General features: G+C 33.1%; 2 protein-coding genes across 2 annotated transcripts; both read left to right on the forward strand.

Moving 5' to 3' along the window:
- Positions 1-1,943: 1,943 nt before the first annotated feature.
- LOC134279602 (uncharacterized) lies at positions 1,944-4,109 on the forward strand. Its single transcript, XM_062762024.1, has 4 exons — positions 1,944-2,012; positions 3,093-3,195; positions 3,334-3,443; positions 3,769-4,109. The coding sequence occupies exons 1-4, from the start codon at positions 1,955-1,957 to the stop codon at positions 3,837-3,839; spliced, it is 342 nt and encodes a 113-aa protein (XP_062618008.1). The 5' UTR covers positions 1,944-1,954; the 3' UTR covers positions 3,840-4,109.
- A 13,080-nt stretch (positions 4,110-17,189) lies between these two features.
- Positions 17,190-25,578, forward strand: LOC134279603 (uncharacterized). Its single transcript, XM_062762025.1, has 4 exons — positions 17,190-17,275; positions 17,973-18,069; positions 20,543-20,664; positions 25,329-25,578. The coding sequence occupies exons 1-4, from the start codon at positions 17,212-17,214 to the stop codon at positions 25,397-25,399; spliced, it is 354 nt and encodes a 117-aa protein (XP_062618009.1). The 5' UTR covers positions 17,190-17,211; the 3' UTR covers positions 25,400-25,578.
- The last annotated feature ends 1,924 nt before the right edge of the window (positions 25,579-27,502 follow it).

Below are 27,502 nucleotides of genomic sequence, written 5' to 3' on the forward strand. Positions count from 1 at the left end.
AACCATCACATTCTTCTTTCCCTTTTGCTCCTACTGTAAAAATGTACACGAGTTACATGTATTAATAATTTTAATCCGAAATAATCAACGACTCGTTTTTAGGTCACCTGAGTAAACTCAGGTGACCTATTGCTATCCGTTTTCGTCCGTCGTCGTCCGTCGTCTGTCGTGTGTAAACATTTGAACATTTTCAACTTCTTCTCTGCAACCACTGAACCAATTTCAACCAAATTTGGCACAAAGCATCTATGGGTGAAGGGGAACAAAAATCGTGAATTTCATGATCCCTGCCCCCCTGGGGCCTGAGGGGTGGGGCCAAAACCACTAAAATTAATGCAATCTTTAAAAATCTTCTTCTTTACTCCTGGACATCAAGCAGTCAAACTATTTGCATGATTGTAGTCAGCATTGAGTCCTCTACGAAAATTGTGAAATTCATGGCCCTGGGGATAAGGGTTTTAGTGCTAGGGCGGGGCTAAATAAGTATATAGTGAAAATGCATTATTTCTTTGAACATCTTCTTCTCTGCTCCTGGGTATTAAATAAACCAACTAAGTACATAGTTATGATGAGCAAGAGTGCCTCTACCAAATTTGTGAATTTTATGGCCCCAGGGTCAGGGGTTCTGGTGTTAAGGTGGGGCTCTATTGATTATATAGTAAAAATACATGATTTCTTTGAAAATCTTCTTCTCTGCCCCTGGGTATTAAATAAACCAAGTAAGTAAATAGTTATGATGAGCAAGAGTGCCTCTACCAAAATTGTGAATTTTATGGCCCCAGGGTCAAGGGTTCTGGTGTTGGGGGGGGGGGCTCATTGATTATATAGTGAAATTACATGAATTCTTTGAAAATCTTCTTCTCTGCTCCGAGGTATTGAATAAACTAAGTAAGAGCATATTTATGATGAGCAAGAGTGCCTCTACCAAAATTGTGAATTTTATGGCCTCAGGGTCAAGGGTTCTGTGGTTGGGGGGGGGGGGGGCTCTATTGATTATTTAGTAAAAATACATGATTTCTTTGAAAATCTTCTTCTCTGCCCCTGGGTATTAAATAAACCAAGTAAGTAAATAGTTATGATGAGCAAGAGTGCCTCTACCAAAATTGTGAATTTTATGGCCCCAGGGGTTCTGGTGTTAGGGTGGGGCTCTATTGATTATATAGTGAAAATACATTAAATCTTTGAAAATTGTCTTCTCTGTCTCTGGGTATGAAGCAGATGAACTACCTATATAGTTATGATGAGCAAGGGCCCTAATCTTGCAGAATTGTGAATTTCAAGGCCCCAGGGTCAGGGGTGGGGGGGCTCTACTTATATACTGGAAATGAATCAATTGTTTGAAATCTGGTCCTTTGTATTTATAAAACATTTATTTACTTTTTGATAGGCAATTTTAAGGGTGCCTTTTAAAAAATATGTGCAACCTAGGGTCAGGGGTTTATGTTAGAGTGTTATGGCACTACTGATTATTGATGAATATTACTGATTAGTTGGAGTGCATTTTTGTTCCCCTACCCTGCATATGGGTATTCAGTAACCAAGCTAAGCGACTGCTAAGTTTATTGTTATGATGATCAATGGTGCTCTTTCAAAATTGTGAATGCCATATAGCATCTGGCTTAAAACATGTTATTGAATCAAATTCAATACACTGTAACTGGAAAGTTGTTGCATAATGCTTAGGTGACCTATAAGGCCCGTGGGCCTCATGTTTATTTAAATAAGCATTTGTTTAAAATTGTTGTTCCTTATTGTTAAATTATTAGATCTTATAAATTTTTGTTTCCCTCACAAATAATTTCCTTTGTTCTTATTTCTAATAATTCATGCTTTCTTACATTTGCAAATAGAATTACATGAAATCAGTTATTGTAATTCCTAATATTTATTTTCAATATAAAGAGTTTCAGTTCTTAATTTATCCATCTCTATGTATTTACAGAAGTATCCCAAGATGCCCCGTGTCGTTTCCCTCCTTGCCGTCTCGTTGACCGTTAGTGTTGTCATGAAAGGTAAAACATTTTTTTATTTTTGTGAAAATTATTGTTTGCCCATAGTGTGAAAGGTCAAAATAAAATGAGCCCCATCCAGCATTACAACATGAATGATTTGATTAGTTTTAGAGGTAGGTTTTATTATCTTGCATTCGCTAACCTTTTTGGGGAAGAACTGTAAACCGAGAATAATTTTATATGGAATCTTAATTAATTTTGACTATCGAATCAATTTTTTTTTTCTAACGTGATTCTATCAAAATTTTAATACAAACATAGACCTTTATAATCGAGTAAAAAAGATATTAAGAACTAACATGGTGACCTAAGTCTATTCCGATTTTTTTTATGTGGTTAACAAGTGTTAGAATGAAATTCTAGGTCACAGGTCTTAGCATCAAAGAGAATGTTTATTACCTTTTGAGTAACAAAGCTAGAGTGGAAGGAAGGACGAACATTGGCGTAGCATCGTTTTTTTAAAGTGGGGGGGGGCAGTCAGAGAAAAAAATTTTTTTGCTTACCTGTAAAAGTTGACAAGCAAAAAAAGGGGGGGGGGGGAATAGTTGCCCAAAGTCGAAAATCCCATTTCGTTGGGGGTGGGGTGGGGGGGGGTATACAGTAGGTAAACTTTATTTTCTCAGTTTCAACTACTTTTAGTACCAATTTTAATTCTACATTTTCGGTATATCACTAAAAGTCTAAGGTGGGGGGGGGGGGGGCAACCAGGCTTTCAATTTACATTTCTTATTGTATAAGTTAGGTTTGGAAAAAAGTGCGGGGGGGGGGGGGGGGGGGGGGGGGGCAGGCCCCTCCTGTTGCTACACCCCTGACGAATATTTTAAATTTGTTCGTCATTGTTTCATTCATTTTTCGTCGTATCAAATGTACAAAATAAAACATTGATAAATGTGTTCCAAAATAATTTGATTATCAAAATAGGGTACAAGTTCAGTATCAGTAATACCAATTTATACTTGATTATTTTTATTCGGGTTGAAGTGGTTAACAGGTATAAGTTGAAATTCTGGATCGAAGGGGTGCTCATTCATTTCGAAATTTATTAAAAAGAAAAAAAATTAATGTCCTTTATTTACCCAGTGATAGATGCACAGTTAGGTTGTGAAGTTTCCAAATTAAAGTGTACCACAGACTACACCAAAGCGACATCATCGATATTTATAGCCAAGGACAAATCATGCAAGTAAGTCCGTGTTCTAATTAATGTTGGACAGAATAGCACCACAGGTAAGTGGTTATAATCATCGTGTCGGTCATTGATGATTTTGTTGTTACTATACATAATGTCCTTTTTAATGTAAGTGCTGTTTTGATATTGTAGAGCTGCCAATGATTATCTTGCATGTCTGGAAACCGCTGCAAAGGATTGTGGTGGTGACGCCGATACTATAGTAGAGCCCGCTAAAAATGCCTTGTCATTGAGAGGATGTTGTGAGTATTATTACCGATTTCATTTCCCCGGCAGGGGATGCTCACTCCTCCCTGACACCTGATCTTACCTCATGTTTTGGAGGGCCGTGTATTCTCTGCTCCTATAATTTTTAATCTGTTCTTTATCTTCATATAGTTCATTACCTCTTGCCAGTAAATGAAGATGGGTTAAACCATGATAATTCTTGTTTAAAACATTTTTTTAAAAATAGACATTATATACATAGTAAAACGGAGGATTACGTTCCGTTAAACATATTACTGTGCTTTGTTATTTTTAAATAGAAATTTGTGTCGGTAAAATGTTTCCTTTTTTTATTTTTAGCCAGATCTGGTGCACCTGTCCTCAGTCTTCTAACCATTGTTTTTGGAGTCGTCATTTCGCGATATTTTTAAAACAAATTATAATAAAAAAGAAAACAAAGCTAAAAATAGAAAGAACTCAAAACTTCATTTTATAAAACAAATAAGAATACATGTACTAATTTTCTTTCCCAAACTTCATGACTGTAAGTCCGAAAGTAAAGATTCCTGAATATTTGACCGTGCACTATTTTCATTTATAATTGACAACTTTTTTTTGGACCTTCTATAATACAGTACTAGAGGTAGACACATGCTTTTTTCAATGGTTTTTCTTCGATCATTAAAGATTTTTCAAATATCTGTTTTGGTGTTTGTTTGTTTTTTTTAACTACAAATACAAGTTGTTTCAATACTTATCCACTGAACCATCCAAGTATACAAAAGATGGAATGATTGAATGATTGTGGTAAATTAAATCTAACGTCCTCTCTAAACTTTTTTACTCATATCGAGACGCAAGCACGCGGTTGGAGGGCTACAAATCCTGAACTTTACTCGGCATTAAGTCATTTCGTGCCTACATCTGCAGAGACACGGGATATGGTCCCGCATTGGGGTTCGAACTCGAGACGTATTTTTAATGATCAACTCCTTACTCTGCGACCATAGAACAGACTCTCTAACCACTGCGCCAGGTTTGTGACCGGAGTTCAAAATAGTTCACAGGTTAATGTGTACGTTCATTAACGCCGGTGTAAAGACGAATAATGACCCCCATCGAATAATGACCGGGAGTCATTTTTCGACAGCGAAAAATGACCCCCGGTCATTATTCGACGTAGAAAAATGACCCTTTTGCCCGTAGAAAAAGTGCCACTTCCCTAAAAATTTGCAGAACTCACGTGAAGAAAAATGACCCCCGTAGAAAAATGACCCCCTGTAGATTAAAGCTAAAAGTTTTAGGGGGCAAAAAAAATTGGATAAAGAAGCATAATGGCCATAATGCTCACTTGAGCTTATTGGGAATAAACTGATGATATGTTGATCTCATAACATTATACAATTATAGCTATATTTTAAGGTAAATGCAATGATTTAGAAACTAAAGGAGTAAAAGATTTATCATTGTTTATAAACATTGTTTTTTGATGGTGGAAATCATCGAACTGACAGAAAAAATCAGCAGTATTATATATTATTATATCTTCCGCTTGAAAGGCGGGAGGGTATATAGTGATCGGGATGTCCGTCCGTCCGTCTGTTACGCTTTGATGTATCCATCTCTTATCCGCAAATCCTCATATATAAAAAGATGTGTTAGTGAAACAGCTATGCCCCTGTATGGCAACATAGCGAAGATTAAACTTTTCTTAAATGGAATTTTAATATATTGTTACCCAAAGTAGGGTCTTCTCACATGAAATACAACTGCAAAATAGGAAAGCCCTAGCACCACTTATTCAAAAGTAATGGCTAAGGATAAGTTTTTTAAAATGTAGGTCAAACTCAAAGGTCAAAGTTGATGATTTCTTAAGAAAATGTTTAATGTAACAAGGATTACATATGTGAAGTATGAATACCCTAGCCCTTACCGTTCAAAAGTTATGGCCAAGGTAAAAAAAAATCATAAGTACGGAAAACTCCAAGGTCAAGGTCAAAAGGTCAAGTTTTTTAGTATCCAATGAAAGGTAATGCCAAAAAACTACATATTTGAAGTATGAGAGTACTAGTATCTACCGTTTAAAAGTTAGGCCTATGGCAAAAGTAAAAATTTGGCATTTTTATGTAAAATGGGATAAACTCCAAGGTAAAGGTCAAAAGGTCAAATTTGGTGGTACCCAAAGTAGGGTCTTGTCACAAGGAATATACATATTAAATATGAAAGTCATAGCTCCAATAAATGAAAAGTTATGGTAAAGGTTAAGGTTTTTGCAGACAAACAAACCGCCAGATAGACAGACGGACATACATACGAACACGATAAAACTATATACCCCCGAATCTTCGACTACGGGGACATAAAAAGAAATGGTCTTCAATTCACTTTTCATATTAATATACATTATAAAGAAGACGTTACAACAATGAAAATGTTTGTTCTGATTTTCATATTAAATTCTCTGAAAATATACTCAGAACTGAGTAAAAGGATGGAGTAAAACAAGAATTAAAGTAGAACCTATGTCGGAAAAGTCTTTGTCACAAGATTTTCAAACTTTTCAAAATGATAAATTAGTACTTGCTTATCAATCAGTTAAGATATCATGATATGTTTCCTTGTTTTTTAATCTAGAACAGGCTGTGACACTTGGTATGGTATTTACAAACTGCGACTTCACATTTTCAAATATTATTAGGGGTACTTGTCATAAAGGGAATATGAAAAATCACAAAAATACTTCTTCAAACATCGTCGTTTATAAACTTTTTTTAACTGAATAATATTAAACAATATTTTATCAAGAATAATTTCTTTTTATTCAATTAACATAAAAGATAAGTCCACCATTAAAAAAATAGTCAAATGAACTCTATTATTTTTAGTCAATTATTCACCCTATATTTGTAAATATTTTTTAGACGTCTTTGTCACAATGTTTTCAATCTTCAATATGATGAAGAACATAGCCAAATGATTACAAAAATGATGAAAATATATACCTTTCCCCTCTAACTAATGAAAGATAGGCTTTTTACCGATACTCATATTCTTCACCTTTTTGCACTTACACGGGATTTAATAATTAAATGACTGTTTGGGGTTACCTTCAGATTAAATATTTATCAGAAATTGTACTTTTTCTTTAAAAAAAAAAGATCATATTTAATAGAAAAATTGTAATCAAACACCAAAAATATAAATAGGTAACAAATAATTGTTAAAAGGAATGCACATCATTTCATTATAGATATCACAAAAATGTACACACGATCAAACGATCTACAACACGTACATCTTTGACTTAGACACATTTCATCAAGATATTACACTATATAGCTGGCAACTAAAGATTTCTTACGATTTATGCATTCCTTCAAAATAGTTACATACCATTCAAATTATTACGAAAGTTGTATGTACATTGTAATTTCAGTACACTAGATAGTCTTGGGTTTGTCAACTTCAGGTCTAGATCTAGTAAATAAAAGGTGCCTACCAATTTTCTATTATTTCAGAAATATATTGCCATTAAGCATTATAAACCAAAAAATATATGAATTGAATCAAGATTATGTTGGCATGATTGAATTATGTGAATTTCAAAATGCAGTATTTTCTACCATTTTTATTGAAGCTGTCAAGTACGGGGAAAAGTGGCATTGAATTAATTATGACGTCTTAATGGGTTAGCACAGGTTTAACACATTTACAAGTTATGATGTCATACGAAGTAGGTTCTACATTACAAGAAATGTAATGAATAGGCTACTGTGTGCTAAATCAAAAGTTTATGTTTACATGTATAGTTTTTGCATTAGAATGACTGTGTATTTTACACTAGCCCATAGTTTACAACGCATATTTTTAGGTCTTATACTTACCCCACCCCCTTTCTTATTTAGGAGGAAGTCGATATTGAACAAAATCAAAAAATAAACACCCTACCATTATTTTTCTATAAGAAAGGAATTAAAAATAAGCTAAAACTAATCTACTATTCTACTAATTTTTAACTGTTACTTTGCCACAATACTTTCAAGTATACCTCTACCAACATTTAAAGTATGCTTTAATCATGGCGAAGTAAATTATGATATGATAGTACTTGTGTGAAGGCTTAACTTCATTTCAATATTTTATCTAGAGCCTCTTTCTGAATTATTGAAAGGTATAGAGTTTTATTTATATTTTTGCTTTTCATTTATTATTATTTTTTTTGTTTTGATTTAACGTAATGTTCTTTTTTTGGGAGGGGGAAATAAAAATTTCTTCCTCTTTCATTGTCAAATAGGATTTGCCAAACTTAAACAAACTAAAAGTTGAAATGACGGAAAATTTAATTTTTCCTATTAAAGAGTATTTAACCCTGATTTTTCTAAAAACAAGTGGAATATCATTCTATAAGCAAACATTATAAGGAGGAATATTAAAAAGAAATTTTATTTACTTGACAATTAAAGAATCTCATTTCAAACACAATTTTAGCATTGAAAGACTATGTGAATCTCTTAATTATTTCATATGACTTTTTGTATTTTTCTGGTTACAGAAAATGTAAAAATTAGTTTCGCTGTAAAAAAGATATCAAAGAGTATATATTTTCTATCACTTTCAAGGGGGTCATTTTTCAATGGGGGTCATTATTTTATAGGACTAACATATAAAATACTGACCCCCTAGGACCCTTTTTCTACAAAAAATGATTTTTTTCTACGGGTGGGGGTCATTTTTTGTCGTTGAAAAATGACCCCCCGGTCATTATTCGATGGGGGTCATTATTCGTCTTTACACCGGCCTATACGGTACCTTGTATACAAATTGTATCCTAGAGAAAAAAAACCTTGTTAAATCGTAATTACTTGTATCATTCGACACCTGCCAGTTTGTAAAGAAGATAAAATGTTCCAATTCGCCAAGTCGCCCGCGTGGCGCAGTAGTTATAGAACGTCTGCTCTAGAGCTGCGAAGTAAGGAGTCAATCCTTATACGTCGCGGGTTCGAATCCTACTGTGGGACGTGGAAAACGGTCCTTCGGATGAGATCGTATAAACTTAGGTCCCGTGTCACAATAGGTGTCGACACGAAAAAGATCCCTGACTGCTGCTCAATGACCCTCAGTGCCGAGTAAAGGACAAATTCGTAGCTCTCCACCGGCAAGTGGTGACGTCTCTATAATGTTGAAAAATTCTTAAGAGGAATGGTAGATAATATTCAATCAATCCAATCCGTATACGACTTTCTTGATCCGTTTAGTAGGCGCGGAGCCAGGGGCATGTTTGATGTGGACATCAACTACTATTACTGTAATGTAAAATGTTGCTACGAAGGAGGGTGTGGTTTCATTATTTAGCTGGTATTAGTGTTTTTTTAAACAAACATTTCTCCACAAATCAGATTTAACTTGTATACATTAAAGTTTAATATAAAGGAATGCAATTTACATGACTTCCACGGCACAAGTATTCTCCTCTTGAACACTACATTACAGGAAATGAGGGATGACAAAGTGGCGGTAAGATCTCGCAAATTAATTACAATAAAGAGGCTCGACCAGAGACGCCTGAAACAAATAAAAGTTAATTGACAAGAAAAACAGTCTATTGGAGCAAACAATGTCATTTAAACTAAGTTAATGATTGATATATTAACAAAATACGGGCTTAAATTTGGGGTGCCTGTAAATGAGTTAGGTACATTGTGGTAAAAAAAGGAAGCTTAATATACTCACGGTCAATAGAAACGCTAATTTTAGGGTGACAGTTATATACGGGTTATAACTATGTACAAAAAAAAGTTACGATATCTTTCACTTTGCCAAATCAGTTATTTAACGGCTGAATGAATTTCTTTCCACTAACGGAAGTTGCTTTTTAGCCCTCTTGACAGAAATAAAAATTTTTGAATTTTTAATAGGATTTTTAACAATATTTTGGGTTTTCAAGGTTTTGTAGCTGTTTATCATATGTATTGTACTAAAATCCAAGGGAAAAATCCTTCTTCTTTTTTTTACCGTATGCAACCCCTATTTTTCCTCAAAATGACTGATTTTCATTGCTAATACTGGAAATTCTCAAAATAAAGAAAAAAAGAACAGCAGATGCAAATGTACACTATATAACGACTCATCAGGTTCAGGTGTATCAATAGCATAAATAACAGTTTCTTGACCGGAAGTCCAAGAGTTACATTGTACTACACTACGCCAAGTTAGAGAAAATTCGACCGCAGTATCTGAAAAACATGCATTTAAAAATGCCCAAAAATATTAATTTCGCTCAGATTAAGGACAGATGATACAAACAAAAGTGGATGCCTGGATTGGTATACGTATTTTTTAGCATACTTTAATTGCAAATGATGCTATTAATAAATTTCTAGAATATTAAGAATTTGTTAACCTTCTGTGATGTTCAAAAGTCTGCCCTCCTGAAACTATCCTTATTAATCTATACAAATATTTTTCACTTCAAATTCCATTCTCATGCAAATTTAAAAATTATTAAGAAATTGCAAAAAGTTTTTAATTTTACTAATTTAAACATGACCCAAGTTGTTATTTTCAAGTTCTTTGACAAAAGTTTGTTTGTATCATCTGTCCTTAAGACATTTATAAACTTAATGAATGGTAGAAATCGGACTGCATTTGTTGTTTATGGCGGACTAGCACATTTTAATAACATGGTCGGAAGGGGGGATGTTTTAAGAGTTACCTGGTATTTGTTTCTTTCTAAGGTCTAAAAATAATATTTTACGTTTAAATGAAGCATCAATTTATTGTAAATTTACTTTTTTACCTAAATATATTCATTTTTAATGTTTTCATTAAAAATTAGAAGGTAACACATAACTCTTAAAACATCCCCCTTTTTGCTATCAATCATTTTGAGGAAGTATAGGCATCACATCCGGTATTAGAGACAGAAGGATTTTTTCCCGGGATTTTAGTAGAATACTTATGATTAACAGCTTCAAAGTGGAAAGAAATTCATTCAACCGTTAAATAACTGATTTGGCGAAGTAAAAGATGTCCTAACTTTTTTTGGTACATAGTTATAACCCGTATATAATTGTCACCCTTAAATTAGGGCGTTGCGTTTCTATTGACTGTGAGTATGTATAGGAGTTACTGTATGAAACAAGCGCCTGTATCATATACACTGTGATAATGAATTAAATATTTGTAAAGATCCCATTACAAATTAAAGAATTATCCTCAGGCATTTAACAATAGTATTAAACAAAAATAAATGCATGTACAATGTACTTATTGAAGGTGCATGGACACAGATTTAAACTTGATATTTTCGGTATACCCGGTAAAATCACGACTTATATATTTTAATCGCATTTCACAGAAAAATATATAAAAAAATTATTTTGTCTTAAAGTTATTCAAACTTCAAATTTTTGGATGGCTTTGATTGACAATTCCTTGCACTCTCAAAAATTTTAGTTTTATTCTTAATACTTAGGAAAAGTAGCAAAAGTTTTAATAACTTTTAGATGGAATAAGATGTTTAATATATATTTGTGTGAAATGCTATTCAAATATACAAGTCGTAGTATTATACAGAAAATATTAACTTCAAATCTGTGCCCATGCGCCTTTAAAGCTAAAAAATAAATAGAAAGATGAATAACACTCCAGAAACATGAAAGAACAAGAAGCCCATGGACCACATCGCTCACCTGAGCACTGTGGCTAGGAAAAAGTAGAAATTGGTTTTCTAACATTTATTTAAAATTTTGGTCGGCCATTTTGGCTCCGACCTACCCTCCGGGGTCATGATTTAAAGAAACTTGAATCTACACTGAGTGAGGATGCTTCCATATAAATATGATCAATAATGGCTTTGTTATTCTTGAGAAAATGATTTTTTAAGAATTTTACTATATATTTCTATGTAAAACTTTGGTCGGCCATTGTGGCCCCGCCCAACCCCAAGGGGTCACGATTTGAACAAATTTGAATTTACACTACCTGAGGATACTTCCATATAAATATGATCAATTATGGCTTTGTTATTCTTGACAAAAAGATTTTAAAAGAATTTTACTGTGATATCTTTCTATGTAAAACTTTGGTCGGCCATTGTGGCCCCGCCCAACCTCCAGGGGTCATAATTTGAACAAACTTGAATTTACACTACCTGAGGATACTCCCATATAAAAATGATCAATTATGGCTTTGTTATTCTTGACAAAAAGATTTTAAAGAATTTTACAATATATATCTATGTAAAACTTTAGTCGGCCATTGTGGCCCCGCCCAACCCCTAGGGGTCATGATTTGAACAAAATTGAATCTACACTACCTGAGGATGCTTCCATATGAAAATGATCAATAATGGCATTGTTATTCTTGAGAAGAAGATTTTTAAAGAATTTTACTATATATATCTATGTAAAACTTTGGCTGGCCATTGTGGCTCCGCCCTGCCCCCGGGGGTCATGATTTGAACAAACTTGAATTTACACTACCTGAGGATGTTTCCCCATAAGTTTCATCTTTCCTGGCACAGCGGTTCTTGAGAAGATTGTTAAAACATTCACACCCACCCTCTTGTATTTTGTTTAATAAAGAAATTCAAAGGACAAATTTGATCAAATTGTTTTCATCACAAGAATATTAAGTTTTGTACACAACAGATTCATTGCCAAAGATGGGAAAGGATTTGCTAAGTTGCTCTAGATAATTTTATGTAAAATTTTATATAAATGTAACATTGTTGTGTAATGGTACATATTAGCTACACATAGTCGAAATGTGTTTTGCATAGGCTTTACTTAAATTAGTCAATTAATTGTACATTATAATTTACGACACTTACGTAAGTTTGTGAGAATGAGTCCGCCATTCAGTTTCCATAGTTTTTTTTTTTTTTTAAAAATCGATGTTGTTTTTCATCTATGGTTTTCCTGGGCGGCCAGGGAAGCATAATTGTGTTCATACACGCATTATATTATGTTTATAATCAGTGAAGTAAGGACATATAAAAGCATTGTGTTTAAATGCATTTTTTACTGTAATATGTGATTAATTATTTTTTGATATATTGTAGAAGGAAGGTAGAGAATCGGTACCATTGAAGATTTGTGTTTTGTAAACGTATACGTCTAATAAAAATAAACACTGGCAAGCAAGCGCTTCCACTCCTATATAGACAAGTGTTCTTGTTTTGATTGTAAATAATTTATGTTCGTTTTAGTGAAACGAATTAGAACATAGAGAATTTTATTAAATACTTCTATGAAAAACTTTGGCCGGCCATTGTGGCTCCGCCCTGCCCCCGGGGGTAATTATTTGAACAAACTTGAATTTACACTACCTGTCTACTTTTTTTCAAAGATAGACAAAATAACAGAATTGAAAACTGGGACTTATCTTTTTCGATGGTTTTAGCCCCCCCCCCCCCTTTTAATAAGCCCCCCACACTTTATATTTGCTTCCGACGCTTATATTGTGTTATAAACAATAATCATAGACAAACAATAATTATAGACAAAGGTTGTACAAAAAGGAAATGTATCCTTTTTACTTAGTTTTACAATAATGTATGTTTACGTCAGTGTTAATTCAGCTTGACGTTTTAAACTTTATTCTCAGGTGGGTTGGAATCACCTGTCCTTGGTTAGGTAACCATGGCAATGGAAGTCCTGATTCATTCATAAAAATTATTTAAAATGTGTCCTGTGGTAATTTGTAACTTGTATTATACAAATAAGAATGGTGTAACTGTTTATTTTCCATCAATTTAATGACATTAAGGACTATTTATTGCATTTTGATTGACTGACTGAAGATGCCATATTTTTTTTGTTATACCCTTATAAATATCATCCTATATATTTATTACTCATAAAAGGTCCAACAAAAGAACTGTTTATTAAATCGGTCTAACAAATTCACTATTGACCGGTCTTACATAAGAATTGTTAGACCGCAACGTCACTCGTCTGTTACGTCACAAGTAATAATCATCGTTCAATATCGGCGACGCGAAAATAGCCGAAGTTAAGAGCTACAAGAGTTGTTGCTAACAGCAAGGTAAGGAAGAAGGGAAGAGTATGTTTCGTGATTAATAATTTTTGTGAAACAATAGATATATAATTGATTTTGTTCTTTCTCAGCTTGATGTTTTATATTTATTGAAGAAGCCATAATTTTCCATATAAAATAATTGATGATATAGCTTGTATTGATTAAATTGATCAATTTTAAGTGAGCAGTGAAGGGTATAACAAAACAGTTATAGACTGGGATTCGGACAACATATGATTTGTTGGACCTGAATGTGAAAATGTTGCCCTTGACCTGTGGCCTCGAGCAACATTTTCACCTTCAGGTCCAACAAATCATATGTTGCCCTCACACCCAGTCAATAACTGTATAATATTTTCAAATTTGATTAGTTTGCATTTTCCATGTCTTTAATTGGAGAGAATGAGGAGAAAGAAAGAGAGTATTCAAATTTACCTTCATTGTCGGAAACACACGGGTGATATCGTCTTTACTTATCACCCGTGGGCAAACTCGCCGAAAAATCGTCGTATGTAATTAAATATACATGGGTCATTTGATTGGCCGCTTAACAGAGTCGCGATGCGAAACAACGAACCACAGATTACATTATGTATGCATGTTCGGCATAGCCGAAAACATGAAAAACTCAATAAATCCATTCACCGGTGCATTTTGCAGTTAGAAAGAGGTACTCTTTCATAACATCTGACGGATATTAATGTCAGTGACCTGTACGAGTTGACTTTCATTGTTTTAAATCAAAGTTCGCACGTTTTAACGAGCGTCAAAATATTTACCATAAATAGCAAAGTAATTAACTTACTTTTCAAAATTGAAAAGTTCCAACTTTCTGATTGGTTGACTAAAATCAACAAATTAGCATATTTTACGGCGATATTTCAGCTAGTTTGCCCACGGGTGATAAGTAAAGACGAGATCACTCGTGGGATATCGACGATGATTTACCTTACATCATTTTACTTTCTTTAAATGTCCCATGTGGTTTTTTCTAAAATGTACAAAATGCCAGTCTCGGAGTTTGTTTTTTGTTTGTTTATTTACTTCCATCTCGAGAACGCCAAATTTGCCGATGAAGAGCTGCAAATTATATGTCCTATGCTCGGGGTCATTTAAGGAATGTTTTAAGTTGTGTGTGAATTGAAGTGTAAATCTATATTTCCAGACTTGTCACGTTGGCACGTAAAATATCAAAGTCGTTAAAAAGCCTGGAAAACTTCATATATTTTAGATTAGATTAAAATATGTATATACTTAAAGTATTGTTATAACATAAGTGAATATTCTTATAGTATTTTTAATGATTTTTTTCTCTTTAATGAGGCATTAGAATCACAGATACTCTTTGTGTTTATTGATGGTAATAAGTATTCCATTTGTCAGGTCATCCACTTTGTAAACTGGCAAATTAATTGTCAATTTAGTGTTATTTGAAACAAACATTTATGAAAACATTGTTGTTTAATTTAGTGTTATTTGAAACAAACATTTATGAAAACATTGTTGTTTTCAAAACATTTCAGTTAAGGAGACTCGGGGGGGGGGGGGGGGGGTAACAAATTAATCACCAGAGTTAACTTTATGTTTTAGATACGATATCTTAAGCTGTAAACTAACGTTTGGCTAAGAAAATTTTCAAAAATTTTAAAATTTCATCATTTTCTATATCTTCATATGGAGCACTTCTCCTGAAGGAGATCAATTAAGTCTAAAAATGGCCACAACAGCCTCTTTAAATATATGAATCGCAAACAATTTGTTTAAAAAAATCACTTTTTGGGAAGGCTCGTTCTAGAACACGTTTCTGTCTTGGAACAAATAAGTGTCACAATGTTAAAATTAGGCATTTCAAAAAAGTATACTGTAAATGTATTAAATTTAGCTGTTTAATCATTTTAGCATTTTTGGCAGAAATAAATACCCGCTAATTCAAGTACAACGTTAAATGTTTCGCACATATATTTACAAAGAAAACATTAATATATGCGCTAAATCAAATCCACGCTAACTTGTTCAAAATCCAATTTCCGATAAAAATCGTACGCGCTGAATACGTCAGTATGTTAAATACTATGATGAGTTAAAATATAAACACTTGAAAAGGTGTGTTCCCATTTCGCCTTAACTGTGAAATACAGGTAAGAAAAAGTTAAAAAGTACTAAGGCGAAATGGGAATTTTAGAATTTGTAAATATTATTACAAGGTTGATAAAAAAATTATTTTTATTTAAAATTTTGATTGAATTTAACTATTAATGGGAAATTATGAATACTTTGAATGAAATAATATGTGTAATACCAAAAAATACTTTATGCTAAATATATGAAATCTTCATCACCCTAAATTCACCTGAGAACTTACTAAGGCGAAATGGGAATGCTAAATTTTACAGTTAAGGCGAGATGGGAACCTTGAAAACAGGAGCCAATCAAACGGAAAGCGGAAGACATGAATATTTATATAAAGACAGAAGTTTTCCTTTAATGTAAGAATCATTGACAAATCAAAAGTCGGTGTTTATAAGGTATGTTGTCATTTTGTTTACTTTAAATATAGATAAAATGATAATTCAAATATGAATTCAGTATTTTTTCACACTTTTCTCATAACCATTTTGATTTTTAAAATGAATCAGCTCTAGTGGTGTATTTCTCTCAATAATCTTATTTTAAAAATAAAAATTGTTAAATTGCAGTACTTTTTTCTTTGAAAGGAAAGATCAGCTTTTGATAATTGAGTCAACATTCTGAAATGTTTTGGAATAATTGTAAAATTTTATTTTAATTTATTTAAACTAATATTTTCTCCAAAGATCTATATTTAAAAAAAAAAACTGTTTTAAAACTATATACACGAGGGGTGATCAAAAAGCTCGCAAACTAATTGAATAACTTCCATGAAAGAAACAATATTTGGTTTCAATGTTGATAATATTTTTAATTAATCCTCTCCAATTTTATTGAACAAGGTTTAAGGAATAGCTTATATATATATATTTTTTCGTATTATACCTAATAACAGCCGTAGCTGCTTTTAAAAAAATACTGACAGTAGAAAGATGCATTGTTGCGATTTTTTGTGAAATTGGACGATCGAGAGACTTGAAATCAAATGGGCTAATTTAAAAAAATGATAATTATAAAAATAGAAAAAAAAATCTCCAGATAAATTAACTATAACTATTAACAAAACCCCTATATTAAAAGAAATAAAACTTCAGTTTTCATGCAATGTCTTTCTACACTTATGCAAATTTGGTAGCATTTTTTAAAAAAAAAAAAAGATAAACCTGCATGGCGATCTCAGTGCATAATCAAAAAAGGAAAAAAAAGAGAATAATGCAGGGCTAAATGTGTGCGCAGATAGTACTTTATTGAATGACTCACATAGGACACAATAATGATGGGTCAAAGCCATTTACAAAAGAAGTTTTATATGCATTCTTCTTTATTTAACCATAAGTTCACTTTTAGACTCAAATGGCACAACTGCAAATAAAAGCAACTGAATTCAAATATAAATCACTATTACTTTTGCTCGCATTTCGTTGTGGTTCGAGTGCCCGCTCTTAAGTCGCGGAGGTAGGGGCTCATTTTTACATTGCAGGATTCGCGCATGAAATTCATTTGCTCCAATTATTTCTGTGGTATTCGTTGACTTTCGATAGAAAATATAGAACTCATGTTTCCTTTCTTTTTCAATTTTGTTATTTTAAAAGTTGATTTAAAAAAAAAAATGTTTTATAGAAATATTCCAAGATGTATGTATCGGCTATATCGTCCATCCTCGCAGCTTTGTTGTTTGTTAGTCTTGTCATGGAAGGTAAGATCATACATTCACAAGATATTTAACGTTTAATAGTTGTTTGTCAGTAGTAGTTGAATGTGAAATTATTGGTGCATCACCTTAAAGTATCTGATCCAACCTTATATGTATAATCTTCATTTGAAGTCTCAGTATGAGAGCGGAATGTGTGCTAATTTTTGACTTACCCGTCCTTGAAGAGTTATCCCCCTCTGCTTTTCATCAATAAAATGATTTGAAATTTTAATCGTTTTTTATTCTTCATTATTTTATACATCTTTTCATCACCATTGATTTCTTATATAATATTCATAATATTTCAGTTTTTATTTTTAAAAAAATTCTTCTTCCAAAAGACCTCATTCTTAATTAATTACTGCTCGAGTAATTATAATAAATTTGAAAAATTCTCCTGGTAAATCCTTTTCTACTTTAAACTCTTTTGAATTAGTTTCAAAATATTTAATGCGGGAAGGATATAAAGGGTTAGAATTTTTTTTTCCTTTTTATTTGGTTGAGTTGTTTACACGTTTCAGTGATCGTAATGAAACAATAGATAAAAGAAGTTCTTTTAAAAAGTTAGAGGGAATTTAACAATTGAAAATAAAAGCAAGACACACGAAAGTTAGATAGGATTCGTGTAACTACTAAGAAAAATGTATATTTTTATCTTGAATACTGTTTGTTATCGCCATATGGTACATCTTATAATTAGGGATAGATGCACAGACTTGTCAAGAGGTATTGAACTGTACCTCGGAGTACACCTCGGCGGCATCTGCTGCAGGACAAGACAAAGTCAAACAATGCAGGTAAGTGCAATCTATTTTTTCATTCAAACGAGTTTTTATCGAAATATAGTTAGGATGATTTAAGTGTGTTGGAGTAGCATTTCACCCATAGCATCATCTCTCTATGAATCTATACTGAAGAGAAGTAGAAAATCCAGTAAAATTTGTTTTTAAAGCGTAAATCTTAATCGAAGTGACATTTTGGCTAATAATTGTCATAAAAATTATCGGATTTTAAATTGACCAAAGTGTACATGTATTTGATAAACATAAATGCCCTTTTCACTTCTAAGGAAAGGCAATGAAATTAAGTAGATCAAACAAATAATCGCCTCCTTTTCTTGAGTAGATGTCCTTTTATATTATAAAAGTATATATTGTATTTATAAACAACGAGGACAAACCTTGAATTCAATAATAAATGTTAACAGATTTTAAATTGACCTAGATGTATTTGATAAACACTATTGCCTTCTTGTGGCCACTTGTAAGGAAGAAGTGAAAAAGTTTTCCCTTTCCTTTCCTGGAGTGGAATTTCCTTTATCTTATGAATACTTAATTGTCATAATTTTCTAATTAGAAGAGGATGTATTTGATAAAGACAAATGTTCCTATTTTGCCATTACTATTAAAAGGGAATTATAAATTATCGGATTTACAACTGAAACGGAACGTATTTGATAAACACAAATGCCCCTCGTTTGGTCATTTAAAAAAAGATACTGTTATGGCCACAGGCACCTGACGTTACTTATTTTTCTTTTAATAAAAAAATATACACATACCTAATAATAAACAAGGTACCCAACGCCGCCATCTTGAATTTTTCTAGGTCTGTCGCATCCTCTTGTATTTTCGTCTGAAACTCCGTCAAATAAATTCTCTGCAACCATATTCTTTCTGTGGCCAGTCTTTCGAGGTCTAAACTTACGGACAGTACAACCAGAAGGGCGCATCAAACTTGCAAATATTAAAAATCCTTCATCAAACTCGATCTACTGCTTCAACAATCCGAGAAATCGCCAAAGGGGAGCCGGAAGTTTACATACGACTTGAAATTCTTAGGGAAAGCCCTTTTTTGATTGGTCAATATATTTGTACGATTTATTTTTAAAAATAACCTGCGAAAGTTAGTATACTTATTCCAAAAACGATAATTCAGACAATAATACAGCGTAATATACATGTAAGAACATTCATTTTTTATCTCTCAAAATAATTTCGATACAGCTTGATCACAGCGATTATATTTTAGGCCTAAATGTCGAAGATCGGCCTGATCATGCTAGCTGATCAACATGATCAATGAACATTTTCGAGACAAAATATGGAGTCAGTTGTAAGTCCCTATTTACCATGTTTACATGCACTAAATATAATTAACACTGTCATTATTGATGCCCTGATTGAGCGCTATCCGTGGAGAAGATTGACTTTGTTTATTTAAAATATGTACGCACGTGTGTGAGAAGGGGGGGGGGGGGTCCACACTAAAATTATTCCAGGGAGTGTTGAGATCTGCAATTTTATGTATTGCAATAAAGTAGTGGCATGGCGACATTTTTTTTACTTGGTGACAGATTATACATACACATGTTGCATATGCTAATATTTGATTTCATTATGTACATATCCCCGAGCCTTTAACCCCTCCCCTTTTTCAATTGAGCATATGCCAGGTATATATATGTTACATATAATGTATATATATAACTGGATGGTTTGCAGTCTATTGTTTTTTAAAAACCATTCAATTAACTCTGGATGATTTGTTGTTGATTTTTTTTTCAAGCACCCCCCTCTTTTATTCAAGATTGTTTCGAACGCAACGATCTGTATAGATCAATACAGTATATTTTACAGGTATGTTTATAAGAAGTGTTTTATTTTTCCCATTTTGCATTTTTTTTTCATTTTAATAATCGAAATATTTATTAAAATTCAAAGTAATTATAACACGCCGCCTTAGATCCACCACAACTCTGACAAATACGGAATTCCCATTAGCATATTGATGTAAACTTCCGGCCCCCCTTTGGCGATTTCTCGGATTGTTGAAGCAGTAGATCGAGTTGGACGAGGGATTTTTAATATTTGCAAGTGTGATGCGCCTTTCTGGTTGCACTGTCCGTAAGTTTAGACCTCGAAAGACTGGCCACAGAAAGAATATGGTTGCAGAGAATTTATTTGACGGAGTTTCAGACGAAAATACAAGAGGATGCGACAGACCTAGAAAAATTCAAGATGGCGGCGTTGGGTACCTTGTTTATTATTAGGTATGTGTATATTTTTTTATTAAAAGAAAAATAAGTAACGTCAGGTGCCTTTGGTTATGGCAGACATGAAACACACATGCTACATGTAGTTTCTAGTGAACATGTATTTAACACGAAATGAGACAACTTACCTGGGGGGGAGGGTGAAGTGTACAAGAAACTTGTTTGTTTCAAGCTTCCACTTTTTGTTTTTTAAATATTCTTTTGTTTTGCTACAGCGCTGGCAGTGTTTACATAACATGCCTGGAAGCCGCTGCAAAGAACTGTGAAATAGACATCACCCAGACATTAGACGACGCCAAAAAGACCTTCTCACAGGCAGGATGTCAAACGTCAGCAGGTACACTATAGAAATGTGATGACTTTTTAGATCACCTGAGTAAACTACTGGTATCCGTCGTCGCGCGTTAACATTTGGATATTTTCAGCTTATTCTCTGAAACCATTGAACAAATTTCAACTTAAGTTGGCATATTGCATCTATGGGTGAAGGAAAACCGGAATTGTGAATTTCATGGTCCCTGTCCCCCTGGGGCCAAGGGGTGGAGCCAAAAACCACTAAAATCAATATTTTTAAAATTTTTCTTCTTTACTCTTGAAAATCAGGCAGGCATGAATGTAATGAACATTGGGTCCTCTACCAGAATGGTTAATTCATGGCCCAGAGTCAGGGGCTCTAGTGCTTGGGCGGGGCTATGTCGATTATACAGTGAAAATGCATAAACTCTGGGAAATTCTTCTTCTCTGTTCGTGGGAATTAAATAAACTGACCAATGGTATAGTTATCTTGAATAAGGCTGCCTCTTCCAAAATTGTGAATTTCATGGCCCCTGGGTTTGGGGTTTTGGAGTTGGGTTGGGGCTGTATTAATTATATAGTGGAAATGCATATATTCATTAAAAATCTTCTTTTCTGCGCCTGAATATCCGACCAACGAAATATGTACATAGTTATGAGGAGGAAGGATGCCTTTTTGAGAATTGTGAATTTTAGGGTTCCTGGGTCAGTGCTTATAAGAGTTATGGCGGGCCTCTCATGTTTATATAGTGAACATGCATGAACTATTTGAAAATCTTTTCCTTTACTCCTGGGTTTTATGTCAATGATCTTAGTACATATTTATGATCAAAAAAGATGTGTTCTCAAAAATGATTAATTTCCGGGTCCCATGGGACAGAAGTTAAGTTACCAAAGTAAGCATGTACATAGTTATGATAAGCAATGGTGCCTCTTTCAAAATTGTGAATTTCATGGCCTCTGATTTAAAACACGATTGAAATTCAATTGTTGGAAAGTTGTTACATATTACTCAGGTGATGTACAAGGCCCATGGGCTCTTGTACATGTAACAGCTTCATAGCATCCGATATTTATGTCCACTGAATATTATTATGACCCCCGCTTGAAATGCGGGAGGATATATAGTGATCGGGTTGTCTGTTCGTTTGTCTGTTACGCTTTGCAGTACTCTTATCTTACCCGCAACTCTTCTGATACCACTGAATGAAATTTGATGAAACTTTCTGAGAATCTTTATTACATAATGCAATTGTGCACCTCTTATTTTACCTTTTGATCCTACACATATTTTGGGTTTCCCTTAGCAAAACATGGACACTGCTTTTATCTACATATAGGAGGCGGGATGTCATTTAGTGAGCTCACTGCTCACAGAACCTCTAGGTTCCGTTAGTTCTCATGAAAACAATTGCCGTTAACCAGTCCACAAAGGATACAAAGAGCCACCTACGAAGATTTCTTAAAACATGGCTGTTTCATCAGTTACATGTATGCATACAATGACTTTACGTCTATAATACAATATTAAACATTCGTTTATACTTTGAATATTTATTTTCATAAATACGAGGGTCATTCAAAAAATACGTAGACAATGCTTCTCATCGTCATATAATTATTACAAGATTATAGATCAACACATTTTCGTAAACATAAACATTTATTCTGTCGAAGTGTGAAGTTTCATTCCATTTGATTAAATAGAACTCATGTTAGCCAAAATTTAAACCAACATGTTTTGTTTCCACGGAGCACGGTTAACCAACATTGTAACGTCAAAGACAACGTTGAGAAAGTTTATCATAATTATACTAATTTTCTTAATTTCAAACACGGTTTGTAGCATCTTCTCCATTCAAAAATACATATCCATAAGGCCAAAATAAAAAATACGTTTGTTTCCCCTAACGCGACCGACCCAATTAAATCGCGCCGACTAAAAATCTTTTTTGAATAAGATGATTCAAACATTTTTTTTATTATTAACCAAGTTTAATAAAATACAATTTCATCAAAATCAGTTTTTATCAGAAAGGCCGACATTGTTCTACACTGTGATTTTCAAGCATTTGTTGGAAACAAAATGATGTCCAGATGTGATTACACGACATTAGCTCTTCATAAAACAATGGCGACGTCTCAATCTTTTGCTTTTAGCTAATTGGAATTCTTTACTCATGAAACAATTCGATAATAAAATCTACCTGGCATGACTAATTAAGAGCGTGTCGGAGGTGTCTTGTCGTCTCCATGTGAGTGAATAAATTTTCGAAAGGGACGTTAAACAACAAACAAACCCTGTCTTTTTAATTCAAGGTACGTAATACAGGGTAAGAACGCTTCATGAGTAGATAAGTGGCCCACCTAGTGAACAAATCATTCAATTACACTGATTTTTACCTAATTTGAGTTTTGATCTAATAACCAGTCCATCTATGTACCTATGTTTTATATATGCCATTATGGAACCATACGAGTCGTTGTAAATATGGCTGCATATTCATCCTGATAAATAGAATTCAGATGTCCTTTCTTCATGCCTTTATTTAGTGGTAAAACTTCGTGACTATGATATTGTATACAGCATTTTTATCATTTGTAGACTCGGTTTGGTTCAATTAACTATTGTTAACATAATCTTTCTATATAGTTTTGAAATCATGATTCAGCTTCCTGAGACGTCCAGTGTATTTGTCTTTAATTAGGTCCTTGAAAATTGGTTGTTTTTTTTGCTTTTAATCCTCGAGATTAGTTAGGACGACATTTAAACATTTCCCCATTGCTCCAAATTTAGACGTACTTAGCACTTTTTTTGCCATTAAGCAGTGGGGGATCTTTTTTTGAGCCAGCATCTTCTGCGACACTGGACATCAGTTTTTATGGTCCCCTTTGAAGGACCGTTTTCAACGTTATTCATCGGGATTTGAACCTGCGATTTAAAATTAGCCACTTACTTTTTAACTCCAAAGCAAAATGCTTCAGAACCACTGCAAATCTCATGGAACTCAAAAAAGTACATAGAGCGTCTATACGCTCTGAAGGCTAATGGAAGGTTTGAAAAAATATACTCGTATGTATGTTCTTTACGTATTTTGGAATGTTGTCTGTTTAATTCAATTTATTTAAATGTAATGGCGTGAGATATTTCACAAGTTCAACTAAATAACAGTTGTGAATTAATTAATCATGAATTTTATTTTAAACGGCATATGTACGATACTTAGCATTTTGATAACAAATCGCTTTCTTTTGTACTTTTCTTATTTATAAAGGTAATTTTCCATTAAATTTTAGAATGTATTTTCAAAGCTGCTGTCAGAAAATAAAATTGTTAACCTACCTACCGACCCAACTTGATAATTTAGGGTCGGGTTAGGGGAAACAAAGATATTTTTAATTCCGGCCTAACATTTAACACGGAGTTTGAAAACAATTGTACAATTAAAGCTTGAATAAGAATGGCATTGTTTTCAAATTCTTTAATTTACCATGTAACTCTATTAATTCTGCAACAGTGAAGCACACATCAAGTTCAATGACGTTCCTAACTCTTTCGACAATACTTTTAACTTTAACCTCTTCTTTGCAGACAATCCGTCGTCCGATTCAAACTCGTCTCCACTCAAAAATTGTATTTTCCATTTAATACAAATACACAGATTATTTTCCATACAGATCCTGGCTTATATGGAATTTTAAGCTTGAAGAAGAAGTTTCCCGAATGTAAAGTTCAATTTTTATTGCTACTTGCTGCTCCGTGACGTCCTCCAACGTCATGGTTTTTTGCTTTTTTTTTTAATCAAGTCCATATGTATTTAGAAGCTGATATCTTTTAATTGGAGTGACATATTACATAACCTGATTTCAGTTTAATTAATAAAGCAATACTTTATTAAAACATGTAAATTTTATTTCGTTTCAGCTCCATTCATTCGAGGCATGTCTATAGATACTATAAAGTGAAAATAATTAAATTACTCAATTTTGATGTTGCTCCGTGACCCCATTTTTGCTGTTCTAAACCCTTGGTATTTTTAATAAATATGAAGATACATTCCAATTTTTTTGCTTAAATTATCTTAATCTGTTGTTAAAATATTTGTACCAAATTTGGATATAATATGACGTTAAATAAAAAAGTTAGGACAATAGTCTACGAACTTTTTGAATGACCCTCGTATAAACAAAAACATTTTCTTTGATTGTTAGTACGGAATTAACGTCGCAGCTTTTGCAGAAAAAAATGTGTTTGTGAAATACTGATGGCAAGATAGCGGAGATAAAACTTTTTCTTAAGTGCAAACTAAATGTGTTGTACCAAAAAGAATGGTCTCGTGTCAAGGGATTAGCATGTTAATTATGAAAGTCATAAGTCAACGAAATCACAAGTTATTGGCAAGGTTAAAGTTTTTGCGGACGAACAGACAGACAGACTGACGGACGGACACGACAAAAACCAATAAACACATAATCTTCGATTTGTGTATTTCTTTCTACAAAAAGCTGCGACATTAAATCCCGTATTTTGTTTGGAAAACGTTTAATTGTTTCAATTATTTCCCGATATACCAGTGTGATAATCATTAATCATAGACAAAGGCTAAATATGAATGAAATAAAAATGTCCAAGATGTAAGTTATGTTCTCTAGATATATGTTTACGTAGTGTTTATTCAGCTGAACTGCTTTTTATTTTATTTGTAGGTGGCTATGCAACACCTTTCCTTGGTTTCGTTACTATGGTTCTGGGAGTATTGATTTTAAGATTTGTGTAAATTAATGATGAAGAATTTGGAAATAAGTGGGAAATGCTAGTCTTTTTGCGAATTGGTACATGTATTATATTTAAACAAATAGATTGGTGTTTTTTTTTATCTATAATTTGTCATAAAGGACTATTTTTTCACACTGATTGACTGACTGTACTTGCCATGAATGTATTTTTTTCTCTCTATTTTTACAATTAACTAATTGGTATTTTCCATGTCTTAAACACTGAGAAAGACAAGATATAAGAAATTTCTAAATTTACCTTATTTCATTTGACTTTTATTATGTTCTTTATGCTTTCTTTTCTAAAATGTATTAAAAAGATAATCTAAAAGATTTGTTTTTTGTGTGTATTGTTTGTCGTCTCTCTCAAGAATTTAATCTTTCATTCATCTGGAAACGCTAAAATTTGCCGTTGCGATTTTGTGCATCTGCATTACCGAATATTCTGATGGTCATTGATTTTTAAACATCGTTCTAGAGTTGCATAGTTAGGAGATGATTAATATGTTAACACCGAAAGTCTTCATGTCCTATATGTGGAATCCACTTAAAGGCATTAAGACCTGAGACGGAATAAATCTTATAGCGTATATCCCAGTACATACTGGCAGGAAAGGTTCAATCGCCAGTGGTCTCGATTAGGACGTTAAAAAAAACAATTAATCAATCACCAGTTAACAAGTCATTATCTTCAGCCTTCAACAGATTTTTGGTGATGTCCAATTATGTTTTTTGATTGATCATGTAATGTTAGACTTGTATTGAACAACCCAACCCGATCAAAATCACATTGGAATTTCATTAAGGGGTCACGACCTTCTGATAAAAAAGATAACTCTCAAAGTACAAAATATAACTACTCAGTTTATTTTATCAGAGTTTCCTATCTGAACCTATGAGTTGTCAATTCGATGAATCTATCACATTATGGAAACATTACCTTCTATTTCTGTTGCTTAAGTCTTCCTAATTGTTTATTATATTTAACAATAACACATTTAAAACCAAGTTCAAAAAGCTTAATTAAATTTTAACTTACTTGTAGTTTCAAGTACGAAATACAGATTTTTTTATAAGTATTTTTTTTCTTTGGAGAAATATTTAGAAAAAGGTAACACAGATGTGTTACAGATATATTTTCTTTCACAACATACAACAGTGTGATATTCTAACTTAGGAAGGATTGCTTTATGATGTTTTCTAACATGCTTTTAATTGGTATGATACCAAGTATTATTTTTATATACACCTCATAATTTAAATTTAATGTTTGCTCTCTGTGTTGAAATTTCTTCATATCATGATCTGACATAAAAAGCATTACTGAAAAAAAATAAGTAGCGCTTCATACTTTAAACTATTTTTTCATTTGGCTCCAATGTTAGAGTCTCGGGACCCCTTAAGATAAGAATGTAGATATTTTCATTCATTTTATGAAGCTTCCATATGTACACCAGCGATCAATCTTAATTACGAAGAAGGGGATGGGAGAGGGTACAGCGAAAAGCAAACAAACCATCTTTTAAAAAAATGATTGGTTTCCTTCTTCCGACCGATTGACTAAAAATAGCTGGAATCATTTTCCCTTTTTTTTTTACATTGCAGGACACGATTTTTTTTTTTAAGTTTCATTCCCGTCAAAAATTATGTTGAAAATTTGGGAAAAAGGGATATACCGACCTACATGTACCTACTGACCAAATAATTTTACCCCGAATTTAACCAAACATTATTTTAACGATTGTCTGACAAAAAATATTAAAACATAATTTTATTTTTCAACATAAAAAAATTCAAATGAACAAACACTCGACAAGACTGTTCGTGGGCAGGGGCTCCGGGGGGGGGGGGATTACTGTTTTGATAACTGATGATTTTTTTTACTGTTATAAGGTCACCTGAGTCACTCGACCTATTGCCATCCGTCGTTCGTCGTGTGTTAACATTTGAACATGTTCAGGTTCTTCTCTGAAACAGCTAAACCAATTTCAACCAAATTTTGTATACAGCATATGTGGGTGAAGGGGAACAAAAATTGTGAATTTCATGGTCCCTGTCCCCCTGGGGCCTAAGGGGTGGGGCCAAAACCACTAAAAATGCAATCT

The sequence above is a fragment of the Saccostrea cucullata genome, unplaced genomic scaffold (assembly GCF_032062105.1).
Source record: "Saccostrea cucullata isolate Sc308-1 unplaced genomic scaffold, CSIRO_AGI_Scuc_v1 ctg11081, whole genome shotgun sequence".
In the NCBI taxonomy this organism is placed as follows: domain Eukaryota; kingdom Metazoa; phylum Mollusca; class Bivalvia; order Ostreida; family Ostreidae; genus Saccostrea; species Saccostrea cuccullata.

Bases quoted from the DNA above. Each gene is read 5' to 3' on its own strand.
- LOC134279603 (XM_062762025.1), top strand. From the start codon at position 17,212: ATGTATGTATCGGCTATATCGTCCATCCTCGCAGCTTTGTTGTTTGTT. The intron at 17,276-17,972 runs GTAAGATCATAC...TCTTATAATTAG, and splicing joins TGTTAGTCTTGTCATGGAAG to GGATAGATGCACAGACTTGT. The intron at 18,070-20,542 runs GTAAGTGCAATC...GTTTTGCTACAG, and splicing joins GACAAAGTCAAACAATGCAG to CGCTGGCAGTGTTTACATAA.
- LOC134279602 (XM_062762024.1), top strand. From the start codon at position 1,955: ATGCCCCGTGTCGTTTCCCTCCTTGCCGTCTCGTTGACCGTTAGTGTT. The intron at 3,196-3,333 runs GTAAGTCCGTGT...TTGATATTGTAG, and splicing joins GCCAAGGACAAATCATGCAA to AGCTGCCAATGATTATCTTG. The intron at 3,444-3,768 runs GTGAGTATTATT...TTTTATTTTTAG, and splicing joins CTTGTCATTGAGAGGATGTT to CCAGATCTGGTGCACCTGTC.